A 21148-nucleotide genomic window follows, 5' to 3' on the forward strand; every position below is an offset into this window, starting at 1 on the left:
TAGCGGCTATTTTAATGATAATTACTGTATTTTTATTTAATTACCGACTATAAGTCTCAGTTTTTTTCATAGTTTGGCCGATGGTGCGACTTATAATCAGGAGCGACCTATATGTGAAATTATTAACACATTATTACCTGATCATTAACACATTACTTACTGACTATGTGCATTGATGATGTGACTCACTCGAAATCCATCGTCACTCGGGCTAACTGGAAGCCATGGCTGACGGGGGCTGTCCTCAGGCTGCTGAGGGCCAGGGACAAAGCCTCCAGAGCGGGTGATGAGGCTGGCTTGAGGGCAGCGAGGGCCGACCTGTCCCGGGGCATCAAGGACGCGAAAAGGGCGTTCTCTTGCAAGATTACCGCCCACTTCAAGGACAGCAGGGACGCACGGAGCCTTTGGCAGGGCATTCAGACCATCACGGACTACAAGCCCACGCCGCAGAGCTGTGAGGGCGACGTTCGTCTGCTCAACGATCTTAACCACTTCTTTGCTCGCTTCGACGCTCAGAACAGCACTTGCCCACTGAAGACCACTCCCCCTCCACACGAGCAGCCCCTGTGCCTCTCTGCCGACAGCGTGAAGAGGGCGCTTGCCGCTATCAACACCCGTAAGGTGGCGGGCCCTGACAACATCCCAGGTCGAGCGCTGAAGGACTGCGCTGGGGAGCTGACGGGTGTCTTCACGGACATCTTTAACATTTCCCTGCAGCAGGCCATCGTCCCTTCGTGTTTCAAGGCTGCCACCATTGTATCTGTGTCGAAGAAGCCTGCTCCGTCCTGCTTCAATGACTACCGCCCTGTGCCACTGACGCCCATCATCATGAAGTGCTTTGAGCGGCTTGTCATGGAGCACATCAGATCCATTCTCCCCCCCACCATAGACCCCTTCCAGTTTGCGTACCGAGCCAAACGGTCCTCTGAGGATGCTATCTGCTCTGCCCTCCACTCGGCCCTCTCCCACCTGGAGAGAAGGGACTCGTATGTGAGATTGCTGTTTGTGGAATTCAGTTCTGCCTTCAACATCATTGTGCCACAACGTCTCATCTGCAAACTCGACAAGCTGGGTCTCAGTACCTACCTCTGCAACTGGCTACTGGACTTCCTCTGTCAGAGGCCTCAGGTGGTACGTGTTGGCGACAAAATCTCCGCCAGCATCACGCTGAGCACGGGGGCCCCCCAAGGCTGTGTGCTCAGTCCGCTGCTCTTCACGCTGCTGACGCATGACTGCACTGCGTCCTACAGTGACAACCGCATAGTGAAGTTTGCTGACGACACAACTCTGGTGGGTCTCATCACGAAGGGAGACGAGACTCGGTACAGGTCGGAAGTTGACCTTCTGACCACGTGGTGCAGGGACAACAACCTCCTGCTGAACGTCAACAAGACCAAGGAAATCGTTGTTGACTTCCGGAAGGGTCACACCCAACACCTGCCGCTGGCCATCGACGGTGCTGTGGTGGAGAGGGTGAGCAGCACCAGATTCCTGGGGGTGCACATCAGTGAGGACCTCTCCTGGTCCGCCAACACCGCGTCACTGTCAAATAAAGCTCAGCGCCGCCTGTACTTCCTGCGGAAACTCAGGCGAGCAAGTGCTCCTCCGGCCGTCATGACTACATTCTACCGTGGCACCATTGAGAGCGTCCTCACCAGTTGCATTGCTGTCTGGGGTGGCAACTGCACTGAATACGACATGAAGGCCCTGCAGCGCATAGTGAACACGGCTGGTAAGATTATTGGTGCTTCACTCCCCTCCCTGAAGGGCATTTACACCTCCCATCTCGCCCGCAAGGCGACCACGATTGTGAGTGATGTGAGTCACGCCGCTCACTCTTTGTTTGATCTTCTGCCCTCTGGGAAGAGGTACAGGAGCCTGCGCTCCCGCACCGCCAGACTATGTTATTTGATATGTAGTTTATATATATATAGTTATATAGGTCTGTCAAATAATTGGAACCGCAACTGACCATGAATCCAACGTCAGCACCGCATGTACTTCCGGGGTCAGCAGCGGCGTTTTTTTTTTTTTAAGTGATACAGAGGACGAAGATTTTGATGGATTAAATGATTTGTAGTGACACGGGTGGTTCGATAAAATTGTTATTTATGTACCGTATTTTCCGGACTATAAGTCGCTCCGGAGTATAAGTCGCACCAGCCATAAAATGCCCCAAAAAGTGAAAAAAACATATAAGTCGCTCCGGAGTATAAGTCGCATTTTGGGGGCAATTTATTCGACAAAATCCCACACCAAAAACAGTCATGAACGAGCAACAACAGGCTAAACGATAGCAACAACAGGCTAAAAAATAGGTATGCTAACGTGAAAAACACAAACAAAGAGCTGAGAACGGGCCTGAGGTAACATATAGAGTGATTAAGGACAACTATTACATGAATAACATATTTATAAAACCATCGGTGTCACTCAAATTCATTAAATAGCAACAACAGGCTAAACGATAGGTATGCTAACGTGACAAACACAAACGAAGAGCTGAGAATGGGCCTGACGTAACATATAGAGTTATTAAAGAAAACGATTACATGATTAACACGTTTATAAAATCATTGGTGTCACTCCAATTCATTAAATCCATCGATCGTTCTTTGTCAACAATGGGTGCGCGCGGCTGAGGGCGCTTGCACTTCAAAATATTCCACAGGCTCATATAACGATAGATAAACTATATTTCAAATAACTATAATATAAGCCAATAATATTATCAAACCATCCGTGCACTTTAAATCCATTAAATCCATCAATCAAATTCCTCGTCCTTTGTCAACATCGCCGCGCGTGCGCCCTGACGTCAGCCTCGTCTTTATTCCACAGATCTAATATATAACTATATTGTAGCGTTAACAAAGTACAAGGATAGACGTGGGTTTGGTAAACGGCTCTTTATCAAACAAAACAAACTTCCAAGCGTGTGGCGGCGTGGACTTCCAGACACGAGAGCTCCATGGCATAGGACCGGGCGTGCGTAATGGCCATGTCCGAGCCCCATGTACCGTTCGCGGACAGCCACTCAGCCGAGCGCCGGCCCCCGACTCAGTAGAGTAGGACCGGGCGTGCGTAAAAGCCATAATAGTTTTTCAAACCTTCTATGTCACTCCATATCCTTAATTCCTTCAAACTCTTTGTCCTCCGTGTCACTTAGAAATGATCACCGCTAATGATGCCGGCAGTCCTTACATGGGTACTGTTTTCAGCTGCATATTTTACAACTTGAAGTTTGTAACCTGCAAAATATGAGTTTCTTTTTGGTGCCATTTTTCTTAAGCCCACCCAGTTGATGAGTCACGGCCAGCGGTGAAACTTAGAGCGACCTCATCCAGTTTCGTCTGAAAATGTTTTTTTTTTCAGATGTAGTTTTTTGTTTTGTTTATTTGGTTGTTTTATCAAAGTCAAAGTCTGCTTTATCGTCGATTTTTTTTTTTTTTCTTCATATACTAAGACACACAAAGAGATTGAAATTACGTTCCCACTATCCCTCGGTGAGATAGTACACATAAGCATGTGTTAATTGCTTTATTTGATTTTTTTCTCTATTTTTTATGTTTTGAATATGTTCAAGATAAAGATATAAAAGCATGTGAAGTGATCAACTATACTAAATATAACATGGGAAGTGGTCAACTATACTTGTAAGTGATGTCTCAATGATCAAGTAAAAATTTGTGAAAAAAAACATATATAAGTCGCTCCTGAGTATAAGTCGCCCCCCCCACCCAAACTATGAAAAAAAACGCGATTTATAGTCCGGAAATTACGGTAATAGTTATTTGATATATAGTTTATATATAGTTATTTAGGCATGTGGAAACCGCAATTGACGATGAGTCCAAGGTCAGCGCCGCATGCACTTTCGGTGTCAGCAGCGGCGTTGTTTACAAGTGACACAAAGGATGAAGATGTCGATGGATTTAATGATTTGGAGTGACATGGATGGTTTGGTAAACGTGTTATTTATGTTATAGTTATTTGAATAACTGTTAGTATGTTACGTCATGCATGTTCTCAGTTCCTCATTTGTGTTTATGTAACGTTAGCATACCGTATTGTTTAGCCTGTTGTTACCTATTCATGTCTGTTCTTGATGATGGATTTTGTCAAATAAAGTTCCCCCAAAAATGCGATTTGTACTCCAGTGTGACTTGTATGTTTTTTTTTCTAGTTAATTATGCACTTTATGGCTGGTGTGACTTGTACTTTGGAGCGACTCATAGTCCGGAATATATGGTAATTAATTATATATATTCATATAATATATATTATAATTATTAATATCAGTTTTCCGAATAGGTGTCACAACAAAATTCAACAGGAACACAAACTCAGTTTCTATTCTGTTTTAATAATTAATTCATTGATATATATTAATATAATATATCTTATTATTAATATCAGTTTTTCGAATAGTTGTCACAACAAAATTCAACAGGAACACAAACTCAAAGTTTCTATTGTCTTGCGTGATATTGATTTTAGGCTTTTTTTTCTCCACCTTACTTTTCTTTTCAGATGTTCACCTGGAGCTGGAGAGCCGGCTTGCCAAATTCATGAAAACAGAGGAAGCTATCCTCTACTCATATGGCTTTGCTACCATTGCTAGTGCCATTCCTGCCTACGCCAAGAGGGGAGACATCATATTTGTGTAAGTGCCATTGCTGCAGATTTTCTTATTTATATTGTGTTTTTGTTCAAAACCTTTGACATAATATTTTGGGCAATGCTGTCAATATGTATGTCTACGTTTGAACTCCTGTTCGTCCTCTCACTTTATTGCATTGCTTTAATCTGTTTTACTGAAGGAAAACACTTTAAATCGTTGTCATATTTTGTCTTTTGGGCTTGCATTCAGGGATGAGGCAGCCTGCTTTTCCATCCAAAAAGGTCTTCAAGCTTCCCGCAGCTTTCTTAAATACTTCAAGCACAATGACATGGATGACTTGGAGAGGCTTTTAAAGGAGCAAGAGTTGGAGGACCAGCAGGTTGGTAAATACAGGCTACAGTATTATTTGGATAGGTCGTTCTCAGTTAGTTTAAGCTGAAGGAAAAAGTACCGTATTTTCTGCACCAGGAGGCGCATTGAAAAGCCTTTATTTTTCTCAAGAACTGAAGGTGCACCTTTTAATAAATTGTGCCTTTTATGTGGACCGAATTGCAAAATCTGTAAATGTTGTGTTGCTGCCGTGTTTAGTGTGAGTCAATATGTAGACGTAATATGTAGACCCGATGAACCAATCAGAGGACATTATGTAGTACGTAAAATACATAGACCGGGGCAGTAAACCAATCAGAGAACTGTACGTAATGCGTAGAGTACATACCTCTGCCACTATTGCTGAATAAATACTATCTTAATAATTATCTTAAAAAGATAGATAAGAACACAAGTAGGATGTTCCTACTGCTGTTGCTGGAGGTTATGCAGGTAGAAGAAAAGTACCCTTGCAAGAGCTTCAGAAACATCAATTTTTTTTGGTTGAACAGAATGTATATCATTTGTCACAATGTACATCTGATGAACATTACTGCCTGCTTTTGTTGCAGAACCCTCGTAAGGCTCGGGTGACTCGCAAGTTCATTGTGGTGGAGGGACTGTACATCAACACTGCTGATATATGTCCACTTCCTGAACTGGTAATTCAAGATTAGAATCACTCATTATCAATTATTCATTAAAAGGCCAGAATTCAGAGTGTGTCTAGGGACTGACGAACCTTAGCTATCATTACCATACACAGTATGGCATCAGTTCTTATTTTATTGTACCGTCTTCTGACCCGTACATTGTTGACTGTGGCACTTGCCTGTCACAAGACTTATCCGTAGCATTTTCCCTCTGCAGTAAAAGCACAATCCCTCACATTCAGGTGAGAATGTCCCATTTTCATCTGCGTGTTTTGCCTTCCATTTCCCAGATGGGCAGTTTCGCTCCAAACAAAAGTGTGTGCACAATAAGCTACTGCACAGCTGACTGCACATCATGGCTCTTTATTTCCAAAACACATTGTAAATTACATTACTTAAATATAGATGTATGGGCACGTCATTTTCAAGTAGAAAGTCATTTCTAAATTCCGCTTTGTGTTTTGGGTGTTGGAGACTGAATGTGAACACTGTATCATCACAACTTTAGCTAGATTGAAAGATTGATTTCTTTGCAAGCAAAACTTCAAAATGCCTGCCAATGGGCTCCCTAAGGCATATGCCTACTGTATATTTGTAAAAATTGTACAAAAAATTACAAAACAATGTCCACTGTTTTGTAGCTGATGCTGGATTTAGTGGATTGTCTCGGAAACTCCTCATTTGGGTGTGGTTGCAGCACCCTCACTTAAATTCACTCAGAGATGATCCTTGGCAGAAATCTTAACAAGCTAACGTTGTGTCTACAAACAATGTAGTGTGAACAGAGGAACAAATATGCAAACCTCTAATGTGAAAAGTGCCAATATCCTTCCATGTCATTCATAAGTACCGTAATTTTCGGACTATAAATCGCTCCAGAGCATAAGTCGCACCAGCCATAAAATGCACAATACAGTGAAAAAAAACATATATAAGTCGCACCGGAGTATAAGTCGGACTTTGGGGCAAATTTATTTGTCAAAATCCAACACCAAGAACAGACATGAACCAGCAACAACAGGCTAAACGATACGATATGCTAATGTGACATACACACAAACGAGGAGCTGAGAACGGGCCTGAGTAACATTCAGAGTTATTCAAATAAGTATTACATAAATAACACGTATATCAAACCATCTGTGTCACTCCAAATTATTAAATCCATCGACGTCCTTTATGTAAACAATGCCGCGTATGCGCCGCATTTGCGCCGCTGACGTTGGACTCGTAAGTTGCATTTCTAATTATTCCACAGACCCATATAACGATATATAAAGTATATTTCAAATAACTATCATATAACAACAATATTATAAACCATCTCTGTCACTCCTAATCATTAAATCCATCGATCAAATTCCTCATCCTTTATGTCAACAACGCCGCGCGTGCGCGCCGCACAGATCTAGTATATAACTATATAGTAGCGTTAACAAAGTACCAGGAAAGACGTGGGTTTGGTAAACAGCTCTTTATTTAACAAAACAAGAGTTCAACGAGCCAACAACTACTGAACTGTAACGATCAAAACATGTACAGTTGCTACACGAAATAAAATATATCAAATAACTATAACATAAATGCGGTTTTCAAACCGTGTCACTCCAAATCATTAAATCCTTCAAACGTGGGACCCTTCGTCATCTTCGTCATCCCGTGATAGAATCCTTTGTCCTTATGTAAAGAACTGCCGCGCTGCTGACGTCACTTGCAGGTCAAATGACAGTAATCCCTTGCTACATTGCAGTTCGTTTATCGCGGTTTCACTACATCGCGGATTTTTGAATTTTAAAAATTTGAGACAAAATTCACATAAGTCACTCCTGAGTATAATTCGCCCCCCCACTCAAACTATGAAAAAAAACACAACTTATAGTCCGGAAATTACGGTAATACACTGACATTGGACGACACCAGTTAGCATGTCTGCTTCACAGTTGGGAGGTGCAGGGTTGGATTCCAGCCTTCCTGTGTGGAAGTTTCATGTTCTCCCCGTGCTTGCGTGGGTTTCCTCCGGCTGCTCCTGTTTTCTCCCACATTCCATGCATGGTAGGCTGATTGGCCACTCCAAATTGTCTGTAGGTGTGATTATGTGATTGCTTGTTTATCTAAATGTCTGCAATTGGCAGCCGACCAGTTCACGATTTCCCCCGTTAAAAGACAGCTGAGATAGGCTCCCGTACACTCGCAACCCTCGTGACGTGAGGATGAAGCGGGTCAAAAAATGGATGGATGGATGGATGGATGGATGGATGGATGGATGGATGGATATCCATCCATCCATCCATCTTCTTCCGCTTATCTGGGGTCGGGTTGCGGGGCAGCAGCTTCACGAGGGACTCCCAGACTTCCCTCTCCCCAGCCACTTCATCCAGCTCATCCCGGGGGATCCCAAGGTGTTCCCAGGCCAGCTGAGAGACATAGTCTCTCCAGCGCATCCTGGGTCGTCCCCAGGGTCTCCTACCGGTGGGACATGCCCGGAACACCTCCCCAGGGAGGCGTCCAGGAGGCATCCTGATGAGATGCCCGAGCCACCTCATCTGGCTCCTCTCAACGTGGAGGAGTAGCGACTCTACTCCGAGTCTCTCTCGGATGACCAAGCTTCTCACCCTATCTCTAAGGGAGAGCCCGGACATCCTGCGGAGAAAACTCATTTCGGCCGCTTGTATCCGGGATCTCGTTCTTTCGGTCACGAGGGTAGGAGCGTAAAACGACCGGTAAATCGAGAGCTTTGCCTTTTGGCTCAGCTCTCTCTTTACCACGACAGACCGGTACAGAGTCCGCATCACTGCCGACGCTGCACCGATCCGCCTGTCGATCTCGCGCTCCATCCTCCCCTCACTCGTGAACAAGACCCCAAGATACTTAAACTCCTCCACTTGGGGCAGGATCTCATCCCCGATCCGGAGAGGGTATGCCACCCTTTTCCGATCGAGGACCATGGACTCGGATTTGGAGGTGCTGACTGTTAGAGATTTTCTCACTCAAACAATATTTTGCAAGAACCACACGGTAGACAAGCAAGTTCTTTTAGACACCTGCAGGTGGAGAGTTCACTCACTCCAGAATGAAGTCTGAACCCTCGTTCCTGCGATGGGATATTTATTAAGAGAAACAGAGTGGGGGTTTGGGTACACTGGCTAAAGCCCTTGTCCTCTAGTCTAAACATGTCAGGGGATGTTTTACGACCTTGTGATAAGGAGGACAAGGTAAGGTATTTATTACCTGTTGCATTCCAACATAATCCTATGATAAAGATAACCTGGAAAACCCTAACACTGACCCTCATCCCGACCGCTTCACACTCGGCTGCAAACCGCTCCAGTGAGAGCTGGAGATCACGGCCTGAAGAAGCCAACAGCACCACGTCATCTGCAAAAAGCAGAGACGCAATGCTGACGTCCCCAAACCGGACCCCCTCAACGCCTCGGCTGCGCCTAGAAATTCTGTCCATAAAAATTATGAACAGAATCGGTGACAAAGGGCAGCCTTGGCGGAGTCCAACCCTCACTGGGAACGAATTCGACTTACTGCCGGAAATGCGGACCAAACTCTGGCATCGGTGATACAGGGACAGAACCGCCGTTATAAGTTGGCTCGGCACCCCGTACTCCCGAAGCACCCTCCACAGAACCTCCCGAGGGACACGGTCGAACGCCTTCTCCAAGTCCACAAAACACATGTGGACTGGTTGGACGAACTCCCATGCACCCTCGAGGATCCTGCTGAGGGTGTAGAGCTGGTCCACTATTCCACGGCCAGGACGAAAGCCACACTGCTCCTCCTGAATCCGAGGTTCGTCCTCCCGACGGACCCTCCTCTCCAGCACCCCTGAACAGACCTTACCAGGGAGGCTGAGGAGTGTCATTCCACTGTAATTGGAACACACCCTCCGGTCCCCCTTTTTAAAGAGGGGAACCACCACCCCAGTCTGCCAACCCAGAGGTACTGTCCCGGATGTCCACGCAATGTTGTAGAGGCGTCTCAGCCATGACAGCCTCACAACATCCAGAACCCTTAAGAACTCCGGGCGGTTCTCATCCACCCCACCTTGCCACCGAGGAGTTTTTTAACTACCTCAGTGACTTCGACCCCAGAGATTGGAGAGTCCGCCTCAGAGTCCCCAGGCCCTGCTTCCACAATGGAAGGCGTGTAGGTGGAATTGAGGAGGTCTTCGAAGTATTCTCCCCACCGACTCACGACGTCCCGAGTCGAGGTCAGCAGCACACCATCCCCACTGTAAACAGAGTTGACGTTGCACTGCTTCCCCCTTCTGAGACGCCGGATGGTGGACCAGAATTTCCTCGAAGTCATCCGGAAGTCATTCTCCATGGCCTCGCCAAACTCCTCCCACGCCCGGGTTTTTGCCTCAGCAACCGCCGAAGCCGCGTTCCGCTTGGCTGCCCGGTACCTGTCAGCTGCCTCCGGAGTCCCGCAGGCCACAACGGCCCAATAGGACTCCTTCTTCAGCTTGACGGCATCCCTTACCGCCGGTGTCCACCAGCGGGTTCGGGGATTGCCGCCACGACAGGCACCAACGACCTTACGGCCACAGCTCCGGTCGGCCGCCTCAACAATGGAGGCGCGGAACATGGTCCACTCGGACTCAATGTCCCCCGCCTCCCCCGGGACGTGGGAGAAGCTCTGCCGGAGGTGGGAGTTGAAGCTCTTCCTGACAGGGGATTCTGCCAGACGTTCCCAGCAGACCCTCACAGAGCGTTTGGGTCTGCCAGGTCGGACCGACATCTTTCCCCACCATCGGAGCCAACCCACCACCAGGTGGTGATCAGTTGACAGCTCCGCCCCTCTCTTCACCCGAGTGTCCAAAACATGCGGCCGCAAATCCGATGACACGACTACAAAGTCGATCATCGAACTGCGGCCTAGGGTGTCCTGGTACCAAGTGCACACATGGACACCCTTATGTTTGAACATGGTGTTCATTATTGAAAATCCGTGTCGAGCACAGAAGTCCAATAATAGAACACCGCTCGGGTTCAGATCGGGGGGGCGTTTCCTCCCAATCACGCCCTTCCAGGTCTCACTGTCATTGCCCACGTGAGCATTGAAGTCACCCAGTAGAACGATGGCGTCCCCAGAAGGAGCGCTCTCCAGCACTTCCTCCAGGGACTCCAAGAAGGGTGGGTTCTCTGAGCTGCCGTTTGGTGCATAGACACAAACAACAGTCAGGACCCGTCCCCCCACCCGAAGGCGGAGGGAGGCTACCCTCTCGTTCACCGGGGTGAACCCCAATGTGCAGGCGCCCAGCTGTGGGGCAATAAGTATGCCCACACCTGCTCGACGCCTCTCACCGTGGGCAACTCCAGAGTGGAAGAGAGTCCAGCCCCTTTCGAGAGGGCTTGTACCGGAACCCAAACTGTGCGTGGAGGCAAGTCCGGCTATGTCGAGTCGGAACTTTTCTGCCTCGCACACCAGCTCGGGCTCCTTTCCAGCCAGAGAGGTGACATTCCATGTCCCAAGAGCCAGCTTCTGCAGCCGGGGATCAGACCGCCAAGGTCCCTGACTTTGGCCGCCGCCCAGCTTACACTGCACCCGACCCCTTTGGCCCCTCCCACAGGTGGTGAGCCCATGGGAAGGGGGACCCACGTCTCCTTTTCGGGCTGTGCCCGGCTGGGCCCCATGGGTGAAGGCCCGGCCACCAGACGCTCGCCTTAGAGCCCCGCCTCCAGGCCTGGCTCCAGAGGGGGGCCCCGGTGACCCGCGTCCGGGCGAGGGAAAACGCAATCCATTTATGTTATTCATCATAAGGGGCTTGTGAGCTGTGCTTTGTCTGGCCCCTCACCTAGGACCCGTTTGCCATGGGAGACCCTACCAGGGGCATGAAGCCCCAGACAACATGGTTCCTAGGATCATAGGGGCACGCAAACCCCTCCACCACGATAAGGTGACGACTCACGAAGGGGAGGGATATTTTTTCATCAAATAACTGGGGATTGCAGTTTAAAATGATGGCCAATATTATATTATGATGGAGCACTGCATGGAAAGACAGTTCTTTACAAATCTTTTCTATTCCTTTAATCTGCCCCGTTTCACTATTGGTCTTGTGAAAATGGGAAGAAACCCTATCATACCTTATTTTTGATATTTCAACAGCCTCTGCTTGCACAAATTCTCACATCACACAATGTATTTTTTGTCTGTATTGGGCTTTGTTGTGGTTAACAAAGAGAAGCCTTTAAACGAAACACATTAAATTGTGTTGAAAATACTTTCTCTCTCCAGTGTTTTGGCCAAGTTTGTATGTTTTGTATTTATTTTAAGAGAATTAATTCATGACTATTTTTAATATAATATTGATGTCATGTATGAATAACATTTATTGTCATCCAGGTGAAACTAAAGTACAAGTATAAGGTGCGGATTTTCCTGGAGGAGAGCATGTCTTTTGGTGTGTTGGGAGAGCATGGCCGAGGGGTTACAGAGCACTTTGGAGTCAATGTAGGTACTTTCAATTTTATCAAAGTTGAATGCAAATGCAACTAGTGGTCACAGGTCAGAGGAAAGGCTCTGTTCCAATTTGTATGGCAGTCCAGACTATACTCTGAACCACTCCATTTTCTTTTAGGTTGTATTTGATTTTTCGTGTGAGTTCTGATAACATTTTTTTAACTGATAACAGTCTCATTCATGTTTGTGCAGATAGAAGACATCGATTTGATCAGTGCTAACATGGAGAATTCTTTGGCCTCCATTGGAGGCTTTTGCTGCGGACGCTCTTTTGTTATTGACCACCAGGTAAGCACAGTACCAAAGTTAAATGAAAAAAAATGTATTTAACAATGTTTCTAGAGATATTCATCATATTTTGCATCAAGAGTTACTTTTCATTATCCATGTCGCAGACAGAAAGGAAAATGAAAGGATCTAAAAATAGGTAAATGTTCCTCTAAGACTGAGATTAAAAAATAACTAATCACCAAAAATTTACTGAAAATGAGCCTTCGGAGCATTTTGAGGTTTTTTTTCACCAAAACATTACAGCTGATACAGGATGTTGTGATGACTCTAGAAAAAAATTTGGGTGCAAAAACCTGGTCAACCTCTTGCAAGAGACAGAGCTCGGGGTAGGGTTGGTAGAAAAGAGGAGGAGCCGGGAGGTCCTGTCTCATTCCGTTGTGACCACCCACGGTGCACCATGTGTAGGCTAACAGGCCACTGAACTGAGAATGCAGTTGAGCGGCAGGTAAATTAGCCTACAACTCCCGCACCGCGGCAGAATCCACTATTGTCCTCGGTCGAGAATGTTTCCTGGCCTCTTTGGAGTGCCTCTCTGGCGGGCGCAAAGCACGTGCATTGCTTGTAAGGAACCAGAGAGTTTAGGTGAATTTTGCAAGGTGCAGAGAATAATCTAGCACAGCATATTCATTTATTCATCATTTATTCATTCATTTGTTCGTTCATTCATTCATTCATTCATTCATTTATTTTCCCGTTTTCAACCTGTTGACTCTTTTTTGTTGTTTAGTTTTGGCATACCCTCTATAATGTTTTGAAATTCAAGGTCTCTACTGACATTTTGTGATTCGGTCATAAGAATCCGTGTTTCATTGTTTTGCAGCGCCTGTCAGGACAAGGCTACTGTTTCTCTGCATCTCTGCCTCCCATGCTAGCTGCTGCAGCTATTGAGGCCCTCAGCATTATGCAAGAGAATCCAGGTACATGTCCTTAATTTCTTTTTGTTGTCATCAGGCAAAATCACATCAGATCCTAAAGCAAGGAGTTCACATAGCCATTGTTATTCGGCATTCACATAGCAGCAGGGGACCCTGGAACTTTTATGATTGTAAATCAGGCAGAAACCGCGGCAGTTGTACGTGGCTGTAGAGATACTAGCATTGTATATGAATGTTTAAATATAAGAAAAACATCAGCAAAGAACTGGCTTTATAAAATGCACAAATGCCAAGTATCTCTCACACACGCACGCACGCACGCACGCACGCACGCACGCACGCACGCACGCACGCACGCACGCACGCACGCACGCACGCACGCACGCACGCACGCACGCACGCACGCACACACACACACACACACACACACACACACACACACACACACACACACACACACACACACACACACACACAGTAGTATGTAGTCACCTTTAAAGGGCTTGGCTTATTGGACAACATCTGGAGTTATTTGTTTGAGATAATGTCTGATCCATGCTCCTTGTGAGTGTTGTCATCTGGTAATAGAATGTTTGACTTTGGTCTCACTATAAGTCACACTAGGTCAGGCATGTCCAAAGTCCTGCCCGCGGGCCAAATCCGGCCCCCGGTCATATTTCATACGGCCCACAGCTTCGGTCTTATAATGTATTATTCATGGCCCGCCTGCACTGTCAAACTGAATTTAAAAAAAAAAATCATGAAACTTGAAACTGTAATTCCTCCTATTACCAAAAGGTGGCAGCACCAGCCCTCTCCGCTCATTTCTGCCATGACGACTGCAAAGAAAACGAGGAAAGTTGACATTGAGGGCCGTCGCTTTCAAGAGAAATGGGAATTACAATACTTCTTCACTGAAAATCAAGGCAATTGTGTTTGTCTAATTCGTAAAGAGACTGTTGCCTTGTTTAAAGGGCTAGAGACATCCCTTTTTTTTTTCAATTAGAACGGAATTTGATAGAATGTATAAAGTGAACACATTTGCCGCATTGGAAATTAAAAATGGACACCGATTACTAAGAATAAAGCTGAAATGAAATGCCAGTTTATCGATCGGGTCCCGCACGAAGCCAAACTGGCGGCGCCATTACTGTGACGTCACAAGTTGTACATCTGGATGTCAACAAACCCAAACAACATGGCAGATGATAGCGACAGCTCCGTTTCTAGCGGCAATATTAGCATCATTTTATCCGATTCAGAAACCTCTTTTAACGCAGAATATGATGAATCTAGCAGTTCACTTGGGCTGAGCAGAGCACATTTTCTGAATTGTGCCCCTCCCGTCACTCTGGTTAGGTTGGCATAGTAAAAAGTGCTCTTGGGGGCTTTAGAGTGCCGAGTTGATCTCGGCACATGAAGACATGACCACCTGCAACGTTTGGTTTAGGTTTTATAAGCATTTTTAATTTTATTGCTTAAATCGCATTTTCTCGACGAGCTGAGCACGTTTTCTGAATTGTGCCCCTCCCGTCACGCTTCGACATACTTTTCAAAGTCAGTCTCAAAGTCTCCTTTATTGTCAATTCCTCCGCATGTCAAGACACACAAAGAGATCGAAATTAGGTTTCTCACCATCCCAGGGTGACAAGACAGCGTTCACAACGCACATACAAGTAAACAACACAGGAAAAATAAAACAAGAAGATGAACAATAAGAGTGATAGCACGCTAGCCGCTCCCGATGCACAGCAGAGTCCGGAAAGATAAGACAGAGTTCACAACGCACATACAAGTAAACAACACAGGAAATATAAAACAAGAAGATGAACAATAAGAGTGATAGCACGCTAGCCGCTCCCGATGCACAGCAGAGTCCGGAAAGATGACCAGGCCACTGTGAACACGAGCACACAGCAGGCACGCACTGTCCGGTTCGTGGATCCTATCAGGCGAACTCAACCCATCTTGTCGTCCCGTGAACGAACGTACGCCAGGATAATGGAAGGCACGGGTAGGCGAGCTGGTTTGGCCGCAAACCTGGCCCGACGTCTCCGCGCTGGCCCCTCTTCTCTTTTTGTTTACATTCACTGAAGCTAAACGCGTACAACTTGAGACGTCATGAGACGTCACTTCCGGCTGGCGGCTCGGTGCAGTCAAACTCGTCTGTGCGGCAAATTTAAATTATATTTTTCAGAGCAACAGCTTCCTTTTCGTTGTTTCGAGCGTCAATTTATATTTATAAGCCCATAAGCTAACTAAAACCGATTTATACATATACCGGTGTCTCTAGCCCTTTAAGGATTTCAACCTAAAGAGACACCATCAGACTAAACATGCTAACACACACGACAAGCTAACAGGGAGTGACCAAGCTGATAAAGTGAAGCAGCTCCAAGCTGAACTGGCATCACAACAGCGATTCATCACGTGGGGCTGTGAGTCAAAAGTAAATCAAAAGTAAAAATTACTTAATATCAAATATTACGAAATGGCCATGTTAATACTGTTGAAGTTATGAACCTGTAGACGTGACACAAACTATTACTTTGTGAAAAATATTGTAAATGACAAGAGCAAAATTCACTTGTTTTAAGTTTTAATAATAACAGACAACTTTGCATTACTTATAACTCCTGTTTAAAATGTTCATTAGGCAAAAATAATTTTAAACTCTTGTAAATTAAATTATTTCATACAGTTTGTTCAGTGTTATCTGACTCTTTAGATATGAATGAAAGGGCAGAATTTGTGTTTTTAAAGTTGTTCACATCTACCTGAGTGGCTTATATTTGGTTAGTTTGTCATTTAAAAATTAAGGACAATTGGGACAATGAAATTTGTTTCATAACAGTATGTATTTGCATGAAATTTCTGGAGTTAAAAAATGTCTGAAAAAAGTATTGGCCCCCGGGCCCCTTCACATTATCAAATCTGGCCTTCCTTGCAAAAAGTTTGGACACCCCTGCACTAGGTCATAAAAACATACATTAAAAAAATCTGACCGTTTATCTTTGATGGTTGGCAACAATCTTGCAAATAGCTCAGTATGTGCAGGTCTTTGTGGATAAAAGATTGGATCCATACATATTCTTTGTCACATTTCAAACAGTCACGTCATCAGAACAACAGTCAAACTAATCTCCAAGATGGTTGGGGTGGCGAGGCTTAAAAAATCTGAATGTTGTTCAGCAGGCTGCTACTTGAGACATGCATGCCCACAGCCATTTTTAATCTTTTAATTCCTATTTTATTACAAAGCGGATGTGCTCTGTTTTTAGAGATATTCACCGTTCTGAGGAAGAAATGCACATATGTTTACAAAGAACTACACGGGTAAGTATTCTGCCATTATTATATATACATATGTATTGATTTTAGTTAATTACACCAGTTCACTCTGTTCTATGAAACTACTCTGCAACAATAGAAGTTTGCCTGATGGATGTTCTTGCAAAATTTTTTAAAACTGATCTATTTCACTGAGCAGCAAAAGTTAACGAGGGTTTGTGCATACCCTCAATGTTAATTTTTTTTATTTTTTTTTTTATTTATCAGCGTTCGCAAACTGTCGCAAAGATGTTTCCCAGACATTCACCAACATTTTTAATAGTTTTTCTTGTCGCAAAGAATTTTTGAACATGTTCAATGGGATAGTCTCTGGCACGCCCGCCCGCAAGAACCTTGTGAGAATAAAGCAAGTTATAAAATGTATGGATGGATTAACCAATGAAAATCAGACATTGCTTTGTTGTTCAACAATAATATTTTGAAAAGCAAACTCCTGAAATATGCCTGTAAAAATGATGGTATCCCTGGGAAAGATAATTTGACGATGGGGATCCTAACCCCATATTTAACATATTTGTGTCTTGGAATTAGCACCAAACTTGAAAGCTGTCAGTTGGCCTCTTTAAAGGGTAAAGTAGTCACTGTGCTCTAAGCACACTCTTCATGGATTGGAGGAAGCGAAGCAGAGAGTTGTTTTAGCAGATTCTGCGCATATACCTTGAAATTATGACGTGAGCTACACCAAAATAGCCACTGGTCATAAATGCAAATGGTAAATAAATAAAAAAAATCTCTGACATATTTTAATATATATATATACTTTTTTTATTGTAGAATTCCTGGGCTGAAGTTGGTGGGAATGCAGTTTGCTCCTGCTCTTCACCTGCAGCTGGAGAGAAGTTCAGGCTCTCGAGAGTCTGACATACAGATGCTGCGCTCAATTGTTGATTATGTGAGTTCTCTTTTGTTTCAAACTAGCTCATATACAGGTGGGATGGTGGTACACTAGTTAGCAAGTCTGCCTCACAGTTCAAAGATGCGTAATTCAACTCCACCTCCGGCACTTCCGCTGTAGGATCTGCATGTTCTCCCCGTGTCTGTGTGAGTTTTCTCTGGCAACTTCATTTTTCTTACACATTCCAAAATCAGACCTGGTAGGCCAATTGACCACTCCAAATTGTCCATAGGTGTGATTGTGAGTATGAATGGTTGTTTGTCTATTGTGCTCTGGGATTGGTTGACGACCACTTAAGGGTGTACCTTTGAGCTTATCACCCAATGACTGCTGGGATAAGCTCCAGCATGCCTGCAACTTTGGTGAGGATAAGTGCTTTAGCTCATGGATGGATAAAACTTATACACCTCCCTTCCATGATACTGAAAAACAACTTCATCTTTTCGTCACTTCAATCCTAGACCACTGACAAATTAAGACATGCGCAAGGCGAGTTAAAATGTTGCAATAGCAAAATGATACATGCAATACACCGAGTTCATCTTTGTTGCTGTGGATTCCGGTGTGAGTTTTGTGCTGCATGGATAACAATTCAATGTCCAATTTGATTTAATTTGAGGGATATGTGTACGAAATATTTGAATGCGACTGTGAATGTTGGTGTTGAAGTTGTGCTTTCTACAGAATAGATGACAAATTAAGAGACATTCTGTAACTCTTCCTCATTTCCATATTTTGGGTGTTAGTGTATGGAGAGGCAAGTGGCACTGACTCTCGCCCGATACCTTGAAAAAGAGGAACGCTATCCCCCTCCGCCCAGGTAAGATCCTCAATTTCTTTCCATCAGTGGGCTGGCAGGGTTTAAATAAATGTTATTCCTTGTGTCCTCAGCATCAGAGTGGTGGTGACCATCGAACAGACGGAGGAGGACATCCTGAAAGCCAAGTTGTGTATCCAGGAGGCTGCTTTAATGTTACTTAAATGAATGTTTTGTTTTGTTTTTCTACCTTCCAATGTCATTGAACTTCTTATATGTTCCTTATTTGTACTATCTCTGAGTATTATGGTTGACAGACACACACACATTGAGCACACTTATATTGCAAGGCTTTTTATATCCTATCCCTGATTTTAATTTCTTCCCCTTCCCTCTCAGTATCTTGTATAGCCATATCATGGATGTTGACAGCTGTGATTAAGGAAAAGAAAAACACTCCTGAGGCTGCAGTGCTAATGTCACTCTTCAGAGAACTTGACAGCTATCTGATTGTAATTGCCGTATTTTCCGGACTATAAATCGCTCCGGAGTATAAGTCGCACCAGCCATAAAATGCCCCAAAAAGTGAAAAAAACCATATATAAGTCGCTCCGGAGTATAAGTCGCATTTTGAGGGGCAATTTATTTGACAAAATCCCACACCAAAAACAGTCATGAACGAGCAACAACAGGCTAAACGATAGCAACAACAGGCTAAACGATAGGTATGCTAACGTGACAAACGCAAACAAAGAGCTGAGAACGGGCCTGACGTAACATATAGAGTGATTAAGGACAACTATTACATGAATAACATGTTTATAAAACCATCTGTGTCACTCCAATTCATTAAATCCATCGATAGCAACAGGCTAAACGATAGGTATGCTAACTTGACAAACACAAATGAGGAGCTGAGAACGGCCCTGACGTAACATATAGAGTGATTTAGGACAACTATTACATAAATTACATGTTTATAAAACCATCGGTGTCACTCCAATTCATTAAATCCATCGATCGTTCTTTGTCAACAATGGATGCCCGCGGCTGAGGGCGCTTGCACTTCAAAATATTCCACAGGTTCATATAACGATAGATAAACTATATTTCAAATACCTATAATATAAGCAATAATATTATCAAACCATCCGTGCACTTTAAATCCATTAATTCCATCGATCAAATTCCTCGTCCTTTGTCAACATCGCCGCGCGTGCGCCCTGACGTCACCTCGTCTTTATTCCACAGATCTAGTATATAACTATATTGTAGCGTTAACAAAGTACAAGGATAGACGTGGGTTTGGTGAACGGCTCTTTATTAAACAAAACAAACTTCCAAGCGTGTGGCGGCGTGGACTTCCAGACACGGGAGCTCCATGGCATAGGACCGGGCGTGCGTAATGGCCATGTCCGAGCCCCATGCACCGTTCGCGGACAGCCACTCGGCCGAGCGCCGGCCCCCGACTCAGTAGAGTAGGACCGGGCGTGCGTAAACGCCATAATAGTTTTCAAACCTTCTATGTCACTCCAAATCCTTAAATCCTTCAAACTCTTTGTCCTCCGTGTCACTTAGAAATGATCACCGCTAATGATGCCGGTAGTCCTTACGTGGGTAGGTTTGTCCTTTATGTAAACAACTGCTGCGCCGCGCCGTGCCACTGACGTCACTTGAAATAGTAATCTCTTGGTACATCACGGTTCTCCAAACTTTGTTTCTGCTGCTCGATTACTATTTTCAGCTGCATATTTTACAACTTGAAGTTTGTAACCTGCAAACTATGAGTTTCTTTTTGGCGCCATTTTTCTTAAGCCCACCCAGTTGATGAGTCACGGCCAACGGTGAAATTTAGAGCGCCCTCATCCAGTTTCGTCTGAAAATATAATTTTTTTCAGATGTAGTTTTTTGTTTTGTTTATTTGGTTGTTTTATCAAAGTCTGCTTTATTGTCGATTTCTTTTTCATATACCAAGACACACAAAGAGATTGAAATTACATTCCCACTATCCCTCGGTGAGATAGTACTCATATGCATACAAGCAACACAAAAAACCCAAGAAGGCACAAACAATGACTAAATAAGAGTGTTGAATAAATGATAAACAAATAATAATAAATAATAATACATATAAGAGGAGCAAAAATGGAGCAAGTGTACATACAGCAGGCAGTGGACTTGGATATGGTGCTTTAAAGTGTTAATTGCTTTATTTGATGTTTTCTCTATTTTTTTATGTTTTGAATATGTTCAAGATGAAGCTATAAAAGCATGTGAAGTGATCAACTATACTAAAAATAACATGGGAAGTGGTCAACTATACTTGTAAGTGATGTCTTAATGATCAAGTAAAAAATTGTGAAAAAAACATATATAAGTCGCTCCTGAGTATAAGTCCCCCACCACCCAAACTATGAAAAAAAACGCGATTTATAGTCCAGAAATTACGGTATATATCCTTTGTTGCAGATTAAAATGTTGCAACATCCACATTGCAACATTGACATTTTGTCATGTTAAGCACATACATGGACCGACTTGCCTTGTTTTACTCTTAATTTCTTTGACTTTGTTATTACTTATTGTACCTTCAAAAATGTTTTTTACTAAGCAAATTATAGAATAATCACGAATATGTCAAATAAACCTTAATTTCTGACAGAAATGTGAAATGACACTTCCTTGAGCTGAATGTCTGTTGATCACTTTCAAATTTGTCAACCAAAACACATTCGTATGTACCATTACATTTGACCTTTTGTACAGCTGTCTTATAACATTTTTACCTAGCAGGGGGCAGTATTTGATTTCAATCAACAGGGATTTGTCAAAAAGGACATCGACATAGCCCCAACGTTT

The 21148-nt window shown here is 44.1% G+C and overlaps 1 protein-coding gene across 2 annotated transcripts in view; it reads left to right on the top strand.

The window, feature by feature from the left end:
* The window catches only part of sptlc1 (serine palmitoyltransferase, long chain base subunit 1), a 24508-nt gene extending 3554 nt beyond the window's left edge, over positions 1-20954 (top strand). For both annotated transcript variants that reach the window (XM_088393027.1, XM_088393028.1), the window contains 10 exons: positions 4534-4666; positions 4874-5003; positions 5566-5655; positions 12004-12111; positions 12313-12408; positions 13232-13328; positions 16568-16622; positions 17412-17529; positions 18279-18352; positions 18424-20954. In XM_088393027.1, the coding sequence (XP_088249153.1) occupies positions 4534-4666; positions 4874-5003; positions 5566-5655; positions 12004-12111; positions 12313-12408; positions 13232-13328; positions 16568-16622; positions 17412-17529; positions 18279-18352; positions 18424-18517 (995 nt within the window). In that variant the 3' untranslated portion in view covers positions 18518-20954. The remainder of the gene's footprint in view (positions 1-4533; positions 4667-4873; positions 5004-5565; positions 5656-12003; positions 12112-12312; positions 12409-13231; positions 13329-16567; positions 16623-17411; positions 17530-18278; positions 18353-18423) is intronic.
* The last annotated feature ends 194 nt before the right edge of the window (positions 20955-21148 follow it).

Source organism: Syngnathus floridae, chromosome 12 (genome assembly GCF_059516105.1).
Source record: "Syngnathus floridae isolate MCC-2025c chromosome 12, RoL_Sflo_1.0, whole genome shotgun sequence".
NCBI lineage: Eukaryota > Metazoa > Chordata > Actinopteri > Syngnathiformes > Syngnathidae > Syngnathus > Syngnathus floridae.